This window comes from Nyctereutes procyonoides, unplaced genomic scaffold, assembly GCF_905146905.1.
Source record: "Nyctereutes procyonoides isolate TBG_1078 unplaced genomic scaffold, NYPRO_anot_genome, whole genome shotgun sequence".
Classification (NCBI taxonomy): Eukaryota; Metazoa; Chordata; class Mammalia; order Carnivora; family Canidae; genus Nyctereutes; species Nyctereutes procyonoides.
The window spans coordinates 1157577-1175416 of NW_026575160.1; the positions used below are offsets into that span (position 1 = coordinate 1157577).

The 17840-nt window shown below is 37.7% G+C and overlaps 1 protein-coding gene across 1 annotated transcript in view; it reads left to right on the plus strand.

The window, feature by feature from the left end:
• The window catches only part of SCIN (scinderin), a 76817-nt gene that overhangs the window by 4319 nt on the left and 54658 nt on the right, over positions 1-17840 (plus strand). Inside the window, exons 2-3 of the mRNA XM_055314833.1 lie at positions 2660-2814; positions 7612-7773. Coding sequence (XP_055170808.1) covers positions 2660-2814; positions 7612-7773 — 317 coding nt within the window. The remainder of the gene's footprint in view (positions 1-2659; positions 2815-7611; positions 7774-17840) is intronic.

Sequence of the window (17840 nt, forward strand, 5' to 3'; positions counted from 1 at the left end):
TAATATACAAGGGCTGGCGAAGATGCTGAGAAATTGGATTTTTGTACATTGCTTAAGGGGGAAACGTAAAATGGTACAACCATTATGAAGAAGAGTTTGATGGTTTCTTAGAAAATTAGACTTGAAACTGCCATATGATCCAGCACTGCATTCATGGGCATTTATTCCAGAGAAATGAAAATTTATGTACTTGTAAAAGTCTACACACGAATTCCACAGTAGCTTTATCTGAATAGACAGAAGTTTGAATCAGCCCAGACACCCTTCCACAGGTGACTGATTTCATCAAATTGTGGCAAATGTATCCCAGAGACTATTACTCAGCAATTAAAAAATAAACTATTGATATACACAACTCTGATGAATCCTCGGGAGATTAGAATGAGGGGAAAAAAACTAAAGTCAGGCAGCCCAGGTGGCTCAGCGGTTTAGCGCCGCCTTCAGCCCAGGGCGTGATCCTGGAGACCCGGGATCGAGTCCCATGTTGGGCTCCCTGTATGGAGCCTGCTTCTCCCTCTGCCTGTGTCTCTGCCTCTTTCTCTCTCTGTGTCTCTCATGAATAAATAAATAAGAAATCTTAAAAAAGAAAAGCCAAAAGTTTCCATACTGTTCAGTTCCATAGAATTTTGGATTTATTGTTATCAGAGTTTTGGGATGGGGTAGGGAGCTGGGTGATGTAGGTGGGAGATGTGGTAGTTATAAAATGGCAACATAAGGGATTTTTTTTTTTTTGGTGATAGAACTATACAGTATCTAGACTAGGATGATGAATACATGAGTTTATATGTGATCAAATTTTAGAGAACTAAACACATAGATGAATACAAATAAAATTGGGGAAATATGAAAAAAAGAATTGTATCAGTATCTTGGGTTTTGTATTCTGTGATGTACTGTGCTTATATGCTTGTGCTTTAGTCCACTGTAGCACACCGAAGTGTACCATAGTTTGGAAGATGTTACCAGTGGAGGAGATTTGGTCTGTTGATCTATGTCTCTCCTTCTCCCGATACCATGCTGTCTTAATTACTGTACCTGTATAGTAAAACCTTAATATCAAATAGAGTTATTCCTTCGAGCTTATTTTTGTCAAGATGTTTTAGCTCTTTCAGGACCTGTGCCTTTTCATATGAGTTTTACAATAAACTTATGTAATCTATAGTAAATCTTCCTATGATTTTTTTTATAGGAGTAATGTTAAGCTTGTAGGTCAACTCGGGGAAAATTAACATCTTTGTTATATTGGATCTTACAGTCCATGAACATTATGCTTTTATATTTATTAAGGTCTTTGTTTTTTTATTAACATTCTATAATTTTTAGCGGAGAGATCATGTGCCTGTCATCACATCCCCAAAACAATTTTAGGAATTTTGCAGCATATGTACAAATATAATGTATGGCAATATAATATAAAATAACACAAAGAACGTATCATAACCTGAACGAGATCAGTAAAAGTCATTGGTAAAAGGCATCCGAAAAAGGAAAATAAGGGTGCCTGGATAGCTCAGTTGTTTAAGCATCTGCCTTCCACACAGGTCGTGATCCTGGGGTTCTGGAATCAGCCCACATGAGGCATCAGGCTCCCTGCTCAGCAAGAAATTGGCTTCTCAGTCCCCTTCTGCTCCTCCCTCTGCTCCTTCTCTCTTGCCCGCTCACTCTCTCAAATAAATAAATACAATCTTTAAAAAAAGGAAGAGGGAAAAGAAATGAGGTCATAAGCAAAATTCATAGAGCAAGTTCATATGTTTCTGAACATTGCTAAAATTGCATCACCATGCATGATATCACTGAATTGGATTCTGGTTTTCACATTCAGAGGTTGGTATTGGCTTCTTTGGGATCTTTTAACTTCTTTAGAGCAGGGATTCTAGTTTCTTCATACTGGTATTTCTTGGCCCAGAGCAGTACACAAGCATCAACAAATGATAGTATAATTTAATTAATTTACTTCTAGGTCATTCATTAATTGCATGCCTGGCCATTTACATCTGTCTAAAGAAATTTGTGTTTCAACTTGTGCTCAAGTAAGAATGTTTTTGCCAAACAATTGTCCTTAACACTTTTGATATTAACTTTGATTTAAACTTCCCTCTTAAAACATCTGTGCAAATCTACATCTGTGTCTTTATTGGTAATCTCATTTATGGATGGGAAGGTGGACAGGATGGCACTAGTGTTCTTTCACATTGCAAAACTGCATATGTATTTTTTTTCCTTTGACCACAACAAGTTACAAAATTGATACTATGTCAAATACTCTTATAGCTAGTGTATTTTTTTTTTCTGTCCTGAGAAGATAAGTTGCTACACAGGTTCCCTTTGAGAGAGAGGAATATGAAGAAATACAATTCTTTCATTAATGTGGCTGACTCCCTTCAGCTTTGGTGAATACATTCAATTGGGATCTCATGTGAACTGTAGTATTGTTAGGGCTTCTAAACCTCATTAGAGACACAGGCAGAGGGAGAAGCAGGCTCCACGCAGGGAGCCCGATGTGGGACTCGATCTCAGGACTCCAGGATCATGCCCTGGGCCGAAGGCAGACACTCAACCGCTGAGCCACCCAGGTGTCCCTGAGCTTTATCTTATCAAAAATTCTGCCTTAATCCTTTTCCTTGCTTGGTAAATGAGGTGCTGTCCTTTGCTGTTTCAGGAAAAGAGTGTACTCAGGATGAGAGCACGGCGGCTGCGATCTTTACCGTTCAGTTGGATGACTATCTGGGCGGCAAGCCAGTGCAGAGCAGAGAGCTGCAGGGCTACGAGTCTACTGATTTTGTTGGCTATTTCAAAGGAGGTCTGAAATACAAGGTAAGCAGCTCTCTTGAACTGTTTCTCTTATGACCCCCTTTCTCTTCCTATCCATCTACATCTTATGTCTTTACAGAATGAAAGTTCATTGAGGGTAGGGTTTATTTTTGTTGTTGTTTTGTTTTGTTTTTGTTTCTGTTTTCTTAATGATATATGCCGGTACCTGCCGGACACATAGTAGGTGCTCAATAAATGTTTGTGGAACATGGGTGTAATATGTGAAATACTCTGACTTGATTTCATTTAGTAGGTTAATTTTTAATAAAGTTAGGAGCTTGCAATAATTTTGTCACAAGAAAACCCGTTAAAATTTTGTGGAGTTACTTCAGTTAATAAATATTGGCAATTTAGTTATTAATAGTTTTTGTTTATGATATTCTAGAACCTCTGAATTTGCCACAAATAACCCAAGACTTGGGAATCTCAGTTATTCTAGAATATCTTAATTCAGTATTTATAACAATTATAATTCCAGTTAATAGAAAGGACTATTCACACATTTCCCAAAAAGTTGGTTTGATCTTGGAAATGATAGAAATAGAAACAAACCATTGAGTTGAATATATATGTGGTTCAGCCTCATAAAATCGAATATACATACATTGCCACAAACACAATATATGTGTTTTGGCCTGAAATACTAATTCTCAACTGCTTTACTTCTGAAAAGGCAAGCAAAAAAACAAACAAGTTAAATAGTTCTTTCCTTTTAAGGCAACCTTCAGTGAAGGACAGCCTTTTTTTTCTGGAATTCCCTCCGTGAGCCTTGTAGACTGGCCATCCTTCACAATCCCCCTGTTCCCAGGAGTGCCCAGCTAGTTTCAGAAATACCTCCTTAGAGAAACATTTCAGAAGCAATCCTTTTCAAAATCAGACATGCTCCAACAGATGATATGCAGACCCCGCCTCGCCCTTTGAGCATATTAGCTTACTGAAGACTGTAAACGTCAGAGGTAAACTAGACTTCTGAGTATATATATTAAATCTGTCTATTACCATGCCGTGGTTTATTTCTATTTTTACCTGATCAGAGCCTTAGTGAATAGTTTGTGATGCTATTGAGATGAGGATAAATACTTAATAGGTTCTCTTCTCTTGTGAAATCATTTTTTTTACTCTAGGCTATGAGCAGTCCCAAATATGAAACTATATATGCCTTCTCATTTTATTTAATTTGCATTAGTTCCTACAGTTTATGTCAAATGATCCTAAAACTTCTTTTATGTCAGTGAAACCAGCATTTTGAATAAGCTGGGTCTTGTAATTACTAAAACCGTGTACTATGATATCACCCTGGTTATGAACCCATTTCTGCTACATATGACTTGTTTACCTCAGGGCAAGTGTGTAAGCTTTCTGTGCTCAGTTTCCTCAAATGTATAATGGGTGTAACAACAGCTTTCTCATATAGGTGTTGTTAAGGATTAAGGATCAAATTAAATAATAAAATACATAGTGCGTATACAGTCGGTAGGAACTTGTGATATTAATCCTTCTGGCTATTAGCAGGACCTCTGAAATCAAACTTCTGGATATATATTTAAAAGTGGATATAAGAAAGCAATTTTACAGTTATAAGATAATTATAATTATCAATATCAAAATCACTACAAATCAGCATTTTTTTTTTGAAAGAAGGTATTTGCGAATGGAGGTCAAATTTATCAGCAAGAAAATTAGTTCACTGTCTTATCACTAGTGACATCGAGCAGATTACAATATGTGCAGTTGCAAAATACTCAATAGGAAATGTGGAAGCAAAGATAATTTGCCACCCAGAAGAGCAAAGACTATATTTTAGTCTTTGAGGCAATGCGGGGGGAGGGAGAGAAGAGAGAACGAAAGAGAGAGAGAGAGCAGGGGGAGGGGCAGAGGCAGAGAGAGACAATCTCAAACTCCATGATAACTCCATTATGAGCCTAGAGCCTGACACGGGGCTTGATCTCACGATCCTCAGATCATGACAGAGATCATGACCTGAGCCAAAACCAAGAGTCAGATGCTTAACTGATTAAGCCACCCGGGTGCCCCAGAATAGCAAAGGCTATGCTCTTGTGTTTAATTTCATGCTTATAAGAATGTGCTAAGCACTTCATGTATATCATCTCATTTCATCAAATGGCACCCCCATGGTGCAGTTTCTATCATTGACATCCTATTAAGATAAATAAACAAGAGGTGTAAGAAACTATGTTATTTAATAAGGTCTAATATCTGGTATATGACCTGGTGACCATCTGACTTCAGTGCCTAAGCTGGTAATCATACTATGATGCTCTCAATATAAATAAATGGTTCAAATACCAGGATGCATGTTTTCTTTAAGATTACTCTATGAAACAGAGTATTGTGTATGTTTGGAATGGGCACAGTTTGGCAAAACCTATTACCAAGTCAGCAACAGCCATATTTAGTTATCCTGTGTAAGGGAAAGATTCAGCTAGGCAACATGAACACCGTCTTCTTATGTCATTTAATTGATCTGAGGGTTTTTTTTAATGGGGTATTTTAGGGGGTTGAGAGAGTTCTAAAGGATAATTATTTCCCACTACTTCCTTATCTTAAATTTCTTTCCCAAGCTGAGCAAGACCCAGCTCTTAGCCATGATTATAAATAGCGACCATCAAACATCTAACAGCCAGTAAAACCATGTTTATAGTGTAACTGATATAAAGGGTTATCCATCTTGCTTTCATTCTGCTTTGAGAAGGTAGAAAGAGACTGGGAGTTTTTAGGGTTAATTCAAGCACTATTCCAGAAATACTTACTATCAAATACAAATGTATATGAAACTTACAGTTTTCTTTTGTGCCTTTTTCACATCAAATATTAAGACAAAATTAATTTTTAAAATACTGTTAAATGTTCACAGACTAGATTTCACTGATGATTCACTATGTGACAGTAGGTTAAGTATCCTCAGTCTAGTCTGTTTTATATTTTATGACTTTTTCAGATGACAGTGTTCTTAACTCTGTTTATCAGATCATAATGTACTTATTTTTTTTTAAAGGTGAAATGGCTAAGAGCAGTAGTATATAGATGAAAACTTGATTTATTTTTATTGTATAATACTTAGTTTGTTCATTTATGACAATCTTGATGAAATTATTGATTGAGGAATTATTATATATTTCATAAAATTTATGGTTGTCCTACAGTCAACATTTAGCCTATAGTAATAAAACCTTTCTATTCATGAGGGTCTTTTCTTGGGGAATGGTGGCAATTTAAAGTCCGGGGAAATTTCAAGAATGTCTTAATGATTACATAGACAGCTTAACTTCTTTCTTTGGATTTACTCTATATGTTTATGAATAATTTTTAAAAAGTGTTTAATTCTTTTATTTGTGAGAGAGCGAGAGCTCAGGGAGAGAAGGTGAGGGAGAGGGACAAGCAGATCCTTCACTGAATAGAGCCTGACTTGGGGTTCGATCTCATAACCCTGAGATCATGACTTGAACTGAAACTGAGAGTCAGATGTTTAATCACCTGACCCACCTAGGTGCCCCTATGAATAAACTTGAAAATTGGATCATTTTACAGATTTCCTATACTGCTAATTTTCTTACCATATTTTGTAGGAGGCATTGAGCAATAAAAGTGATTTGCTTGCATTGCATCTTTACTATGCACATTACCTCATAATTAATTGTGGAAATTAAGATTATCCTTTCTAACATTTAATTAAAGAAATGATAATAAAACCTTTAAAGAAAAAAATTTTAAAAAAAGGAAGTGAAAAGGTAAAAGCTGATTTCAAATAAGGCAAGAAGATGTACTTGATACAGTTAATTGTTTTCTTTAGCATTTTTAAATTGAATATAGTTTTATTTTGTTTTGTTTGGAAATGTGCAACCGAATTTAGGATATAAATACTTAAGCCTGATGAAGAAAGAAAAGAAAGAAAGAGAGAGAGAAAGAGAGGGAGAAAGAGAGGGAGAGAGAGAGAGGGAGGGAGGGAGAGAGGAAGAGAGAGAGACTGAAAGAGGGAAAGAAAGAAAGAAAAAAAATTTAAAGGTTTTATTTATTTATTCATGAGAGACACACAGAGAGGCAGAGACAGGCAGAGGGAGAAGCAGGCTCCCTGCAGGGAGCCTGATGTGGAATTTGATCCCAGAACCCCAGGATCATGACCTGAGCCAAAGGGAGATGCTCAACCACTGAGCTGCCCAGTGGAAAAATTTTTTTATAATGTTAAAAAAAGGTCATTTATAGGATCCACCCACATTTGACTACACTCCGCTCCTCTTCTCTACCCTAACACTGTGTGGACATGGGAATTTTGGGGTGTCTTGTTCTCTCCTCACTTGCTCTTATTACCTCTGACTCTCTTCTATCCTCCTGTCTTCTTCTTCCCTGGAATCTTGTCTGTCTCTCACTTAATGGTTTTAGAATCATTCCTTCCCAAAGGACAAGAGGTACCACTTCTGTTCATTTATGTAGCAGGTTTTATACACTGACGGTTCTTAGTACATACCAAGTTAATTAGTACATACATACACTTAGTACATACACTGTTAATTGAATGATTAAAACAGGAGGGGCAGAAGGCCTTAAAAGAAAAAGAAGTGTTGATTCACCAAGGTATTCTCTTCTGCATAGTTAAGTTTTTCACATGCTCTTAGGTGGCTATTTTATCTTGGCTTGACAGACAGTTCTGGCACATATACCAGACCAGGTATATGTGCCATATACACACATAACCATACCAGGTTTTGTATGTTTTTGCATCTACTTAGAAGCCTTATCTGTTTTGTTTTGTTTTGTTTTCTTTGTCTTCCTCCTACTGATCAGGCTGGAGGTGTGGCATCTGGATTAAATCATGTTCTCACGAATGACTTGACTGCTAAGAGGCTCCTGCATGTGAAAGGTCGGAGAGTGGTCAGGGCCACGGAAGTTCCTCTCACCTGGGACAGTTTCAACAAGGGCGACTGCTTCATCATTGATCTTGGCACTGTAAGTGTTACATACAAATGCAGACAGCTAAAGGGAAGTGAATTGTCTTCAGATCAAGTAAGATGTACGTGCCGTGGAAGAGAATCACCTTTTCTACACACGGGGAAGAGGTCTTGTTTATGTGAGAGGCAATCATATCATATGACCAATTGGCAAGTATTTAAATAACACAAAGTGGGACTTCAAAGTTTTTATTTTCTTTGATAGGTTTAGAATGGAGAAGTGATTTAGTTCTTCCTAGCATAGAACACATATTGAATAATTTTTCATACACTGACCCTTCTGTCTGGACAGAGCTTCCGCTGATTATTTTTGTCCTTAATTGGGTGTGGGAAAACATTACTTGAGGGGAAAATTGGTTTCCCCGGAAAGCAGTTTCTAGAATTTCAAATGGACCCAAGATGAATCTAAACAGCCTGCCTGAGGGGTTTTTAGGGGATATTTTAGTATTTAGATCACACATACACTACACCATACTGTTTCATAAATTTTTATTATTTAAGGGTATTAAAAGAAAAGGCACAAGTACAGATATCAAGTATCATCTTAATAGGTTGGGCAATATCGACTTACATTTTCTTCAAGGAAAAGAGACCCCTCTAAGTTCAGGTATATTATTCTTAATCTTTATTTAATCTTGAAATGAAGTATTGCTTCAAGGTCCTGTGCTAGATTCTAGAAAGTGGGATTTAAGTTGGGTCTTTTAAACTTTATAAGGTAGAATTAAAATAAAGTAGAAATAAAAGGCATTCCCTCCCACTGAGAACCCATGGGCAAAGCAGAGAAGGCAGGAGAGCACAGAGCACATCTGTGTTGCCCTCCTCCTCCTCCTGGTCATCATTCTCTCACAGCACGTACATCATCATCCTGCTTGTCGTCAATAATATTTCTGGGCCGAGCATTGTACAGAGACTTGCTCTGACCTGTGCTGCTTCAGGGAGCTGAGGCTTGCACTGGCTGGGGGATCTGCTTCCGGATGCACAGCCAATGAGCAGTGAAGCCAGGATTAGAGCCTGGCTGGAGAGGTCTGATTCCCACCTGAATGTTGCATTTTACTGCCTCTCCAGGGGCAGTATTTGGGGGGAAGAGCATCAGACAAAAGCCAAAAGAATTTATTCCTCATGCCTAGGAAACGGATACTAAGGGTTTTGAAAATGAAGCTACACAGTCAAGGTTCTGTTAAGGCAATCTTAATTTGGCAACAGCACTGAGATTAAGTGTCCGAAGGTTATAAATCATTTGGAAGATGGCCCCAAGCTATAAACGTTGTGGGTTTCTCTCAGGATACACCTAGAGTTTTACGACTGCTAAAGTATAATTCGACTATCTTGGATCACACCAGGTTTTGTGTGCAGTTGAGATCATAATACTAATAATGCCCGAAGTACAGTACAATTCTCCATGTCACACTTAGATATCTGCCCTTACAATGGCGGTATCACAGTCCTGCATCCCGCCATGAATTTCTTGGAAAAGTTCTTTTCAACTAGAAATGCTAACCCATTCTCCTAATCGGCTTAAGTCCTGACCCTCAGATGGAGGCAGAAAACAGATAATGTCCCATCCTTCTGTTGTTCTGCAGCCAACACCATAACTTCTACAAATCCATGCCCACACATATCATCAAGCCACACAGTTCCAAAAACACTTACAGCATCCGGAATCTCGCAAGCCTATGCATAATAATTAATTATCTACCTCAACATTCATCTCAACCACTTATATTTTTATAGCTCTTTTTCCCTTGATAATGTAACATATAAGATAGTATTTTTCACAGAAAAAAGAGACTGTTTTTTTTTTTTTTTTTATCCAAGCTGGTTTCAATCTCAGATTCCTGTCTATAAAAGCCGAGTGTTTGATGAGATGATCTTTGGGGCCCCTAAATAGAAGAGACACTTCCCGTTGATAATGTAACTCATCACTGCCATGACTTGAACATATTTCTTTCTTAAAATAACTTTTCATGTGTAATGTAAATTGCTCCACACATGCACCAATCTCTTTAATTACTGTGAATGACTGCCAGTTCAGCTTTCTAACCACCTACTCTTTAATCTTGAGCAAGCCATTAACCTCTCCAAAGCCTTAACTTCCTCATTGTTTTCATCTCGCCTCTGATTCTCATGGTACTTCTACCCTTAGCTGACTATGATTCAGTCTCCTCTGACACAGAGTCACATCTGGAAATGACAATTGTCGTAATGGTTTCACAAAAGAAAAAAAGCCTAGAGGGTGTAAGCAAGTCACTTGCATTAATATAGGTTTAGTGGTGACCTGGGTCTGATGTGGGGTTTTCTATTCTTAGTTTATTTACATTCTTTTCACTACCCTAAGCTAACTTGATAGGATATAAAATGGTATGGCTCTTTAACAGAGTATCTTGCAACAGTTTCAGATTTTGCTCAATTCAGAATTATGTCTAATCTAGCTTAAAATCTTCCAAATGTAGTATTGTTAATGAAGTATGGAGCTTCCACAATGGCTTAGATAGTTGGGTGCTATGGTAGGCAGATTGTAGTTCCACTGACATATTGTCTTCCCATAGGTGATGTCTGCCCTAGGAGTATGACCCATAAATACAGGGTCATATGTTAGGGACAGAGCCTTTATTTTGAGATTCAAGGACATTTATCTTCTTAATAGTAAATCACCTTTATTTTATATAGTTTATATAGTTTACCTTTAATGACTTTTCAAGTTGTCTCCTGCTCTAATGCCTGGTTAGAGACATTTGGAATGATTTTGTTGCAGAGATAGTTGATTATCTCTTATGTTATAGAAGTACACTGTACCATAAAGGGATACCCTGGTAGGATTCAAGCAGTCTTCATACACTTTCATTTATTCACATGATCTCTTTGTGTGTTACTAACCTTTAACCAGTTGGTATGTTGTCAATAATTTCTAAATGGTGATAAGATCTTGCAATTACCTTGGAGACTTTATTTTTGGGGTGTGACACAGTAAACAGAGAATGATATGAGACCAAAATTTTCTCTGCCAGAACATTTCAGTAGCAGTTATTGGGTTATGTAATAACTAGATTCTGCATCAGAGAGTAAAAAAAGAAGCCATTGCGATTTCTTCAAGTTTGTTTTATTATCCAGGTATGAAAAAAGTAGGTCAGACATCAAAGCTCTCTTCCAACTAGTGCCAGCTGGCCCAAACTAAGGTTATGGATATAACCTAGATCCTATATTTTGTTTGTGTTTGAGGAAGTCAACTTTTTGATCAACAATCACTCTCATTAATATGATATGCCATATACCTTTGAAACATATGCTGTTATAGGATTTTTTTTAAAGATTTTATTTATTTATTTATTCATGAAAGACACAGAGAGAGGGGCAGAGACACAGGTAGAGGGAGAAGCAGGCTCCATGCAGGCAGCCTGACGTGAAACTTGATCCCGGGCTCCAGGATCACGCCCTGGGCTGAAGGCAGGTGCCAAACCGCTGACCCACTCAGGGATTCCGTTATAGGATTTGAAAATACAGTCAATATCTCCTAGATAGGACCCTGTAACCACCTCAATTAAAAGTATGAGATTATAAAATTAACCATTTAATCACTTTGAAAATAAGAAATCATCAACATTTTAGAGGATGATTTGGATAAGCTATCTTATGTTTAGTGTATCCTCAGAAAATAATACGGAACATGGCTCAGTCTTAGCAATTTGGAATTTACCAAATCTTTGAAGTGATTTTGAGCAGTGTATTTTAATGTTTGTGAATTTACTGATAATCATTTTCTCACTATTTTTAAAGCTATGAGGTAGTTGAGGTAGTTGTGGAAATGACTAACAGAGTCACCTCAAAATATAATGCAGCAAAGCCATCAGTAACTACAGAATGTGAATGATAATAGAAAGAGTCAAGAAGCTCAAAGTTTGGGATGTAGAGCTCTTTTAGAAATATATGTCCAAGCTAGCCACTAGTGGAGAGTTGGATTTCACAGGAGGAGGGATTTTTGTGGTGAGTTACTAATTGTGCTGTTGGGCATGTTCTGTTTCCTTGTTAACTTGTTTGGTCAGTTATGCAGCTTTGCCCCACTCACTTTGCTATTTATAACCTATAGCCCCCTCTCTCATTGTTCCTTGCTTTGAAAACAGCAGTCTATACTTCCACATTTGCATGTTGGTCTGCAACCCACGGTTCCTGACTTTCACTCCCACCCTTACTTTGCATCTGTCCATCCTATGGCAGCAATGCCTTCTGCTAGATCCAGTGGACCCTTGGTTCATTATTTACTCCATTCCTGTGCTGCAGTTGACATTATTTATTATTCCTTTTACTTCAGCCTCACTCCTCCCCTGGCTTTCTGCTTTTCCTCCCTTTCAAGCCATTCTTTCTCATTCTTCTCGCATGGTCTGCCCACCTCCTCAAGTTTGTTTATTTTTTTAAGGATTCCACTTTTGATCATTGTCTCTTTATACATTCTTCCTGAGCAAACTTAGTCTTCACCCAAAACTTGAACTACTCACCCATCAGTAAATCTTAATTTTATAGTCTCACTCTGACCTCTTGCCTGTGCTCTGTCAGTGTTTCCGACTACCTCCCAGATATTTCTTGTGTGTATCACAAGAACCTCAAACTCAACAATAAAGATGGAACTCATCAACTTCATGCTCTCATTCCAAAATGGCTTCTCCTCTTACTGTTCTAATGTTGAATGGAGCTACCCATCATTCAGACCTCAAACTCCAAATCTAGAAGTCATCCAGATGACTTCTCCCAAGGGCTGCCCATTCAGTCGGTTGCTAGGCCTACTCTCTTCCTCAGGTCATCATGGTTTTGCTTTGCATACGTTGTTTCCTCTGCGGAGAATCCACTCCTGCTCTGTATCGCTTCTTTGGTATGCATCTGATAATCCTCTCCTTAAATATTCAACTCTGATACTGCTTTTTTTATGATGTGTTCCTTGGCCTCTTCCTCCTTCCTTCCTCTGTCCCACATTGCACCCCTGTAGAATTAGGCAAGCCATTATCTCATATTTCCTATCACCTTGCAGACTTGCCTGTCCATTCATTTATTAGCCTTACTCACTCACTTTGTCCTTAGTAGAAGGTTCGGAACTTATACTCACTCAACAGATGTTTCAGCAAATGTATATCTGTCCAACACAAAGCATACAGTCTCATGCAGTCATGTGGATAGAGATACAATTTTCTTTTTTCACCTATAGCTAAACCTGAGTTCATAGTGGAGCTTCTATTTCCACAGAAGGGGTAAAAATAAAATAATCTTGCTCTAGTAAGGTGAACCTTGTTTATCATTAATGCAATCCAAACTTATCCCACCTGTCCCCTTTTTCATCTCTCAGGTACAGGGGATATGTGCGTGATATTATGGCTGGAGGATGGAGGACTGGGTTGAGAATGGAAGTGAGTCTGTTTGCAGTCTTTAGTCCTCACTGCTCTCTAATATTCATTGAAGCTCGGCCACTTCATTCATTCTTGAGCTTTGGGCTTTGGCCTCGGTCCCAAGACTTGTGATAGAAAATATCATTGGCCTTACTTTGGTTTTCTGATATGTCTACTTATCCATTGCAAGACCCTTTCTTTTTTTTATTTTTTAAAAAACTTTATTATTTATTCATGAGAGACACACACACACACAGAGAGAGAGAGAGAGAGAGAGAGAGAGAGAGAGAGAGAGAGGCAGAGACATAGGCAGAAGGAGAAACAGGCACCTCGCAGGAAGCCCGATGCGGAACTCCATCCCGGGACTCTGGGATCACACCTTGAGCCAAAGGCAGATACTCAACCGCTGAGCCACCCAGGCATCCCAAGACCCTTTCTGGTTGTATTAGCCACTATGATAGCCCCTTGGGAATTCTGACTTATTTTTCCCATATCGCATGCAATTGTGAAGACACTGTACCCATATTGTACCAGTGCCCATTGGTCTGATGCTTAGACACTGCCCACAGTTTTTCTATTCTAATGCTCAGGGTCACAGATGAATATATGACAAACATGTTGGAGGGAAATATACTGAGCTCTTCTCAAAGATTAATTATATCTGATCAAGTTTCCCATTCTCTTGTAATCCCAATAATTTTCTCTTCTTGGAATTGAAAAACCAGTCTTCTGACATTTCAGTGTGGTTCCTGCAATACACTATAGCCCCTAAGATCAAGACTCTGGTTCTTGATGTACAGACCAATTCTCTGTAAATTGCTGCATCCTTACTCCTTCCCTCAGAAAGCTTTAACAAAATCCAGGTTATTTTAAATTAAACCTATATTGAGTTGCCTGGGTGGCTCAGTAGGTTGAATGTCTTTCAGCTCAGGTTGTGATCAGTGGTCCTGGGATCAAGCCCTGCTTTGGGCTCCCTGCTTGTTGAGTAGTCTGCTTCTCCTTCTCCCTTTGCCTGCTTGTGCATTCTCTCTCTCTCTCAAATAAATAATTAATCTTTTTAAAAATTTTAAAAAATAAAATTCAACCTATGTTGACTTTTGGACTTTGATTTCTGCTATGACTTAAAAATACTTATTTTAGAACAAAAAAGTGAGCAAAAGTCTTCTTTGTTCTGAATAAATTTGTCTTTATGCATTCCACTAGACTTGTAAGGGGAAAGAAAGCCTTGAGACAAAAAGGAAAGATAATGAAAAAAGATAATAATGGTAAATCTCTAAAATTACCCTGCAACAAAAGTAGGGATGAATGGTATTTATTATGCACTTAGTGTGTGCTGAGTGGTGGAATATGAAGATGGAAGCCAGATAGTTTTTGACCTCTAGGTCCTATCAAATGACGAGAGGCACAGACACACACATGCACAGCCCGGAGTATGACAAGGTAGAAGGTAGGAAATGCTGGAATGAAGACACAGACACGTTACAGTTGGAAAATAAATGAGAGCACTAGGAAAGACACCTCCCAAGGTCTTAGGATTTATGTTTTCATTCTCATAGTTTCACATTAGAATCATTAGGAAGAGTTTTTCACATTAGGAAGAGTTTTTTAAAATAACTAATGCCCATGTGATAAGATCCCTAAAGATCCTGATTTTAAAGTTTTGAGATGGGACTTTGGTGTGAGTACTTTTTAGGCCCTACCCCAGGTCATTTTATCTAAAGGTACTGGAAAATTTAGGGATCTGAAAAAATTTAGGGATCTACACATCTGAAAAACCAGTAGATCAGTTAAAAATAGTTAAGTCACCAACTCATGTGGCTGCCAGAAATTATTTGTGATGAAATACGACTAAAACTTCTTTGATTTTCCAAATACTCTGAAGAATATAAAGAACATGATTTCACTAACTCTCATTATCCCTATGAAAAGAATGCTCCAGGGGCACTCGGGTGGCTCAGTGGTTGAGCATCTGCCTTTGGCTCAGGTCGTGATCCCAGGGTCCTAGGATCGAGTCCCACATTGGGCTCCCCATGGGAAGCCTGCTTCTCCCTCTGCTAGGTCTCTGCCTCTGCCTCACTCTCTTTAAAAAAAAAAAAAAGAATGCTCCAAAAGCTGTCACCTGGTCCCAGTAAGTGACATCACTACCAGCAGCCAAGCTAGAAGGGTCCAAGTCATGTCCCCCTCTCCTTGTCTTCCAGTACACATTCCAACGGCATTGTTGACAATTCTGGAGGCTTTGACTTTCTAGCGATCCTTTGATTCTTGTCTTCTTCATTGCCACTGCTCTGCCCTGGTTCACATGCAATCCCTTCCTCTCCAGTCACCAAGCCTTTAGTGGCCATGCATATCCACTCCATTCATCTCCCATTCTATAATCAGAGGTGTTTATAAAAATACATATATGCATCACTGAATGATACTGAGTTGGTTCGGCTTTGTACAACAACAAAATGAGTTGTAAATAAACTCTTGCTCATCCAAAAACTAAAAAAAAACCCACCCTGGTTTAAAGTTTAAAAATAGAACAAGGTAAATTCCTGGAGGTATCTCACAAGTCATGATGGTGTTTAAGTCATGCTTAGAGAGTCTCCAGCAGAGAGGGATATCTGGATGAGCTTTTATATTTTGTTAACTAGAGCTAAGGGAGAAATAAACACAGTAAAAGTAAAGCCAGTAGAGGCAAGGGAGAGGAAGAGGTCTGGCCACCCTTCTCCTTTTATAAAATTGTAAATGTATTTAGAATAAATAACTTAGAAAAGAACAAAAGGGTAACAGGTCTATGCTGAATTCTTTGCACATGTTATGAGTCAACATCACATGGGCTGTTCTGGGTCCTCCCTTAAACTTAGCTTCTGAAATCTTGCTTCCCTCCAAGGGCGTCCTTGAGCATTGTTTTATTTCTGCTCAATTTCCTGCCCCCAAATGAGGTTTGGCTGTACTTTGATGTTTTACTTGTTAACTCTGACCACATGGTTTAAAGGAAATTTTAGAGACTTCTAGTCTATCCCCAGTATGGTTGTTTCCATAAATATCATTCACTGGCTTTTATTTCTGGTTATTGGTGGTCCAAGCAAAATCCATAACAGATTTGTCTTTATTCCCTTATTTACTTTTCCAGTTATCCATAATGATTTTGTTTTCCTTTAATAGTCTGTATATTATACAATCACAATGATATAAATACAATATACAATATATAAATAATTTATACAATTATACAATAGTTATAATTTCACAATCTTCAACTACAGGCTGTTCATGGGCAACATGTACATCAATAAATTTTGGGCAAAGTTTAAGTGAATTTCATTCTGAATTGAGTGTATACTTCATATTGACTGGGGTTTTGTCCCTCTCCCCAAATAAGTATGACATTTATTTATTTTATTTTAAAGATTTTATTTATTTATTCATGAAAAACAGAGAGGCAGAGACATAGGCAGAGGGAGAAGCAGGCTCCCTGCAGGGAACCCAATGCGGGGGGGGGGGGGGGGGGGGGGCGCCGGGTGCCACCTCATCCCTAGAGCCTAGGATCAGGACCTGAGCCAAGGGCAGACACTCAACTACTAAGCCACCCAGGCGCCCCTAAGTATTATTAATATTTAGTGTTGAGTTGTTAAATTTTTTAGCATCTTAGAGGGTAAATAGCTTTCTCTGAAACCATGTTTGCTTTATAATTTTCAGGGTCTCATCTGCTTAAATCAGATTTACAAAATAATTTTTACCTAAATCCCCATTAAAGTATTATAAATGAAACATTTATGATAAGTTTTTGTTGTAATAATATGTATCAACCTGTTACATCAATTCAGGCATTTTTTAGCTCTGTGTAGCATTCTTGTTTTGTTTTGTTTTGTTTTAATTCGCTTTATCCAAAAAACAGGGTAAGTTGAATTATAGGAGCATTTTTCAAGCACAGGGCCAATTGAATACAGAGTTTCCTTGTATTCAAGGAAATACAGAGTGGTGAAGTGGTCTTAACCAACTACCTCTAAATAGAGTAAGTGTTGGCAGTACAGCTTATTAATAGTACTATACACATTTATTTAGCACAGTAGAGCTTTGTTAAAATGAGATGTCTTAACCACATCATCCACCCATGATAGAATTTAAATTACTCATTTAATGAATTGCTAAAATTCTACTTAAAATCTAAACAGATTTTGTTTAAAATCTAAAGCATGTTTTAATGTGTTGCTGCCATAATTGAGTGAGTATATTTGCAGAAAAACTGAAGCAGCATCCAAAGAAAAGGGCTTTTAAATTAATATAACTCTTTAAACAATTCTGGCTTTTGGCAATTTATAATTAAAGTCCACATTTTATTGTATTTCTTGTCTGAATTAACCCCTGAAAATTAAGTCTAGGAAATAGGATAATGCATCACTTTTATATAAATAGCACAAAATTAAGTGAAAATAATAAAAGAGTAAATATAACGCAAAGCATTCATTTTCATGCCCAATTAAGAAATTTTCTGTAACACTTTCTTTGGTAATTGGGTCATCTTTGAGTTAAAAAGGAACATTTTGCTTTTAACAGTTTTATTATTTTTATGAGCATTTCCTAGATATGTTTTTGCTACTTAAAAATTTTTTTATTGAAGTGTAGTTAACATACAATGCTATATTAGTTTCAAATGTACAACATAGTGATTTGACTGCTCTGTACATTACACACTGTTCACCAGGATAAGTGC